The sequence below is a fragment of the Geospiza fortis genome, unplaced genomic scaffold (genome assembly GCF_000277835.1).
Source record: "Geospiza fortis unplaced genomic scaffold, GeoFor_1.0 scaffold406, whole genome shotgun sequence".
NCBI lineage: Eukaryota > Metazoa > Chordata > Aves > Passeriformes > Thraupidae > Geospiza > Geospiza fortis.
Window position 1 is genome coordinate 29,633 of NW_005054697.1, and position 1,910 is coordinate 31,542.

Consider the following 1,910-nt stretch of genomic DNA (forward strand, 5'->3'; position numbering starts at 1 on the left):
CGAGGGCACGTTGGTGATGTTGATGCTCAGGTGCAGCTTGCGCACGTCCCGGCTGTACTGCAGCACCTGGGTGCCGTTCACCCTGCGCAGGGACAGTGGGGTCAGCGTCACCATGGCACGGGGACACCCCGGAGGGACAAGGGGACACCCCCAGGGGATGAGGGGACACACAGGGCCCCGCTGTCACCTGGGCAGAGGCTGGTTCTGCTCGGTGACGAAGCTGCTCCGCAGCTGGAGGTTGCTGTAGCACTGGTTGTCGGAGCCACATTCCTTCTGGAACTCGATCTGCAGGGACAGGGATGTCCCCTGAGCCCCTGCCATGCTGGTGGCACCCCACAGTGTCCCTCCACCCCCCCAGCCCGGCACACCTTGGTCTCGTTCTCGTGGGACTGGTCCTGGTTGAGCACGGGGAAGGCGTCCAGGGAGTGGGGGCCCAGCTGGAAGGTTCTGGGCCTCTCCAGCAGGGAGTAGTTCATGGAGAGCACGATGGGGTGCAGCTTGTCCCGGATGTTGTCCTGCAGGGGTGGGATTTGTGTGACCCCAAACTCAGCTCCAGCCACGGCTGGGGATCCCCTGTGCTGCTGGCAGCCCAGTGAGAGACCCCAGAGATGATCACAGGGATGGATGGATGGATGGATGGACGATGGATGGATGGATGGATGGATGGATGGATGGATGGACGATGGATGGATGGATGGATGGATGGATGGATGATGGATGGATGGATAGATGGATGGATGATGGATGGATGGAAGGATGGATGGATGGATGGATGGATGGATGGATGGATGGCAAGGACACTCACCAGCAGCAGGAGCTCCTGGGACTGGCAGCGGATGTCCGGCATGGAGAAGTCCCCGGTGTAGGTGGCAGATTGGGACCCCGAGAACCTGACCCTGGGCGGGTGCCGGTCCTTGTCGGCCTCCAGCGTGTACTGCAGGGCTGGGGGACAGCACGAGTTGTCCAACAAACACCCCCATGAGGTGTCCCCATGTCCCCATGTCCCCCCAGCACCCCCCACTCACTGATCCTCTCGCTGTAGTTGGGGTCCCCCGCACTCTGGTTGTAGGAGAAGCACAGGGTCACCGTCATGCTGGGGGGACAGAGGGGCTGTCAGCCGAGCCAGGGGTGCCACCGGCAGCCACGGGGACACCGGGGACTCACCAGGACTTGGGCGTGCACTGGGCAGGGTCCACCTTGCTGGGGGTCACCGTGAAGGTCTTGTCCAGGATGTTGATCACGGGCCGGGCTCTGGGCAGGGATTGGGGTTGGCTGAGCCCCCCTGCCCCGTGCCCACCCCCCAGGGGTGGCAGGACACCTGTCCCCTGTCCCCATTGCTGTACCTGAGCAGGACCACTCGCTCGCTCAGGCTGCCCACCAGCAGGTCCGGGTAGGAATTCCCGTCCATGTCCAGCCCCCCGCTCAGTGAGTACCCGAAGGTTTTTATCCCGGTGGGGCCCAGCTCTGCCCCGCTGATCACCTGCATTGGGGGGCAGGGGGGTCTCACCCAGTGCCCTGCGGTGGGGGGGGGTCTCAGGGGTGTCCAAAGGGCTGCTCCTGGGGAGGGATGCAGCTCCTGGCCCTCTCAGGGCTCCCCGGGGCCATTACCTGCCGGGGTCGGTCCCGCAGCCCCTCGGCGCTGCTGTGGTAGATGTAAACCTTGCCAGGCCCTTCAAAAGGAGCCCCCACGGCGATATCTGGGGGGACAAGAGCAGGGTCAGCCCCCCAGGGCCCTCCCTGGCACCCCAAACTCCCATCTCCAGCCCTGGCCACGTCTGGGGTCCCCCCTTCCCGTGAGACCCCACAAACTCAGCACAGGAGGGGGGGAGGGATGGGCAGAAGCAATAATGGGACAACCAGGATCTCCAACCTCTCCCAAATCTCTTCCTCTGCAGCCCAAACATCTCCAG

At 64.1% G+C, this 1,910-nt stretch overlaps 1 protein-coding gene across 1 annotated transcript in view; it reads right to left on the reverse strand.

The window, feature by feature from the left end:
- The window catches only part of ITGA3 (integrin subunit alpha 3), a 12,816-nt gene that overhangs the window by 7,346 nt on the left and 3,560 nt on the right, over positions 1–1,910 (reverse strand). The window contains exons 6-13 of the mRNA XM_031065194.1: positions 1,609–1,697; positions 1,344–1,480; positions 1,165–1,251; positions 1,026–1,093; positions 806–942; positions 369–515; positions 188–285; positions 4–82 (exon numbers count right to left, since the gene is read on the reverse strand). Of these exons, the coding sequence (XP_030921054.1) occupies positions 4–82; positions 188–285; positions 369–515; positions 806–942; positions 1,026–1,093; positions 1,165–1,251; positions 1,344–1,480; positions 1,609–1,697 (842 nt within the window). The remainder of the gene's footprint in view (positions 1–3; positions 83–187; positions 286–368; positions 516–805; positions 943–1,025; positions 1,094–1,164; positions 1,252–1,343; positions 1,481–1,608; positions 1,698–1,910) is intronic.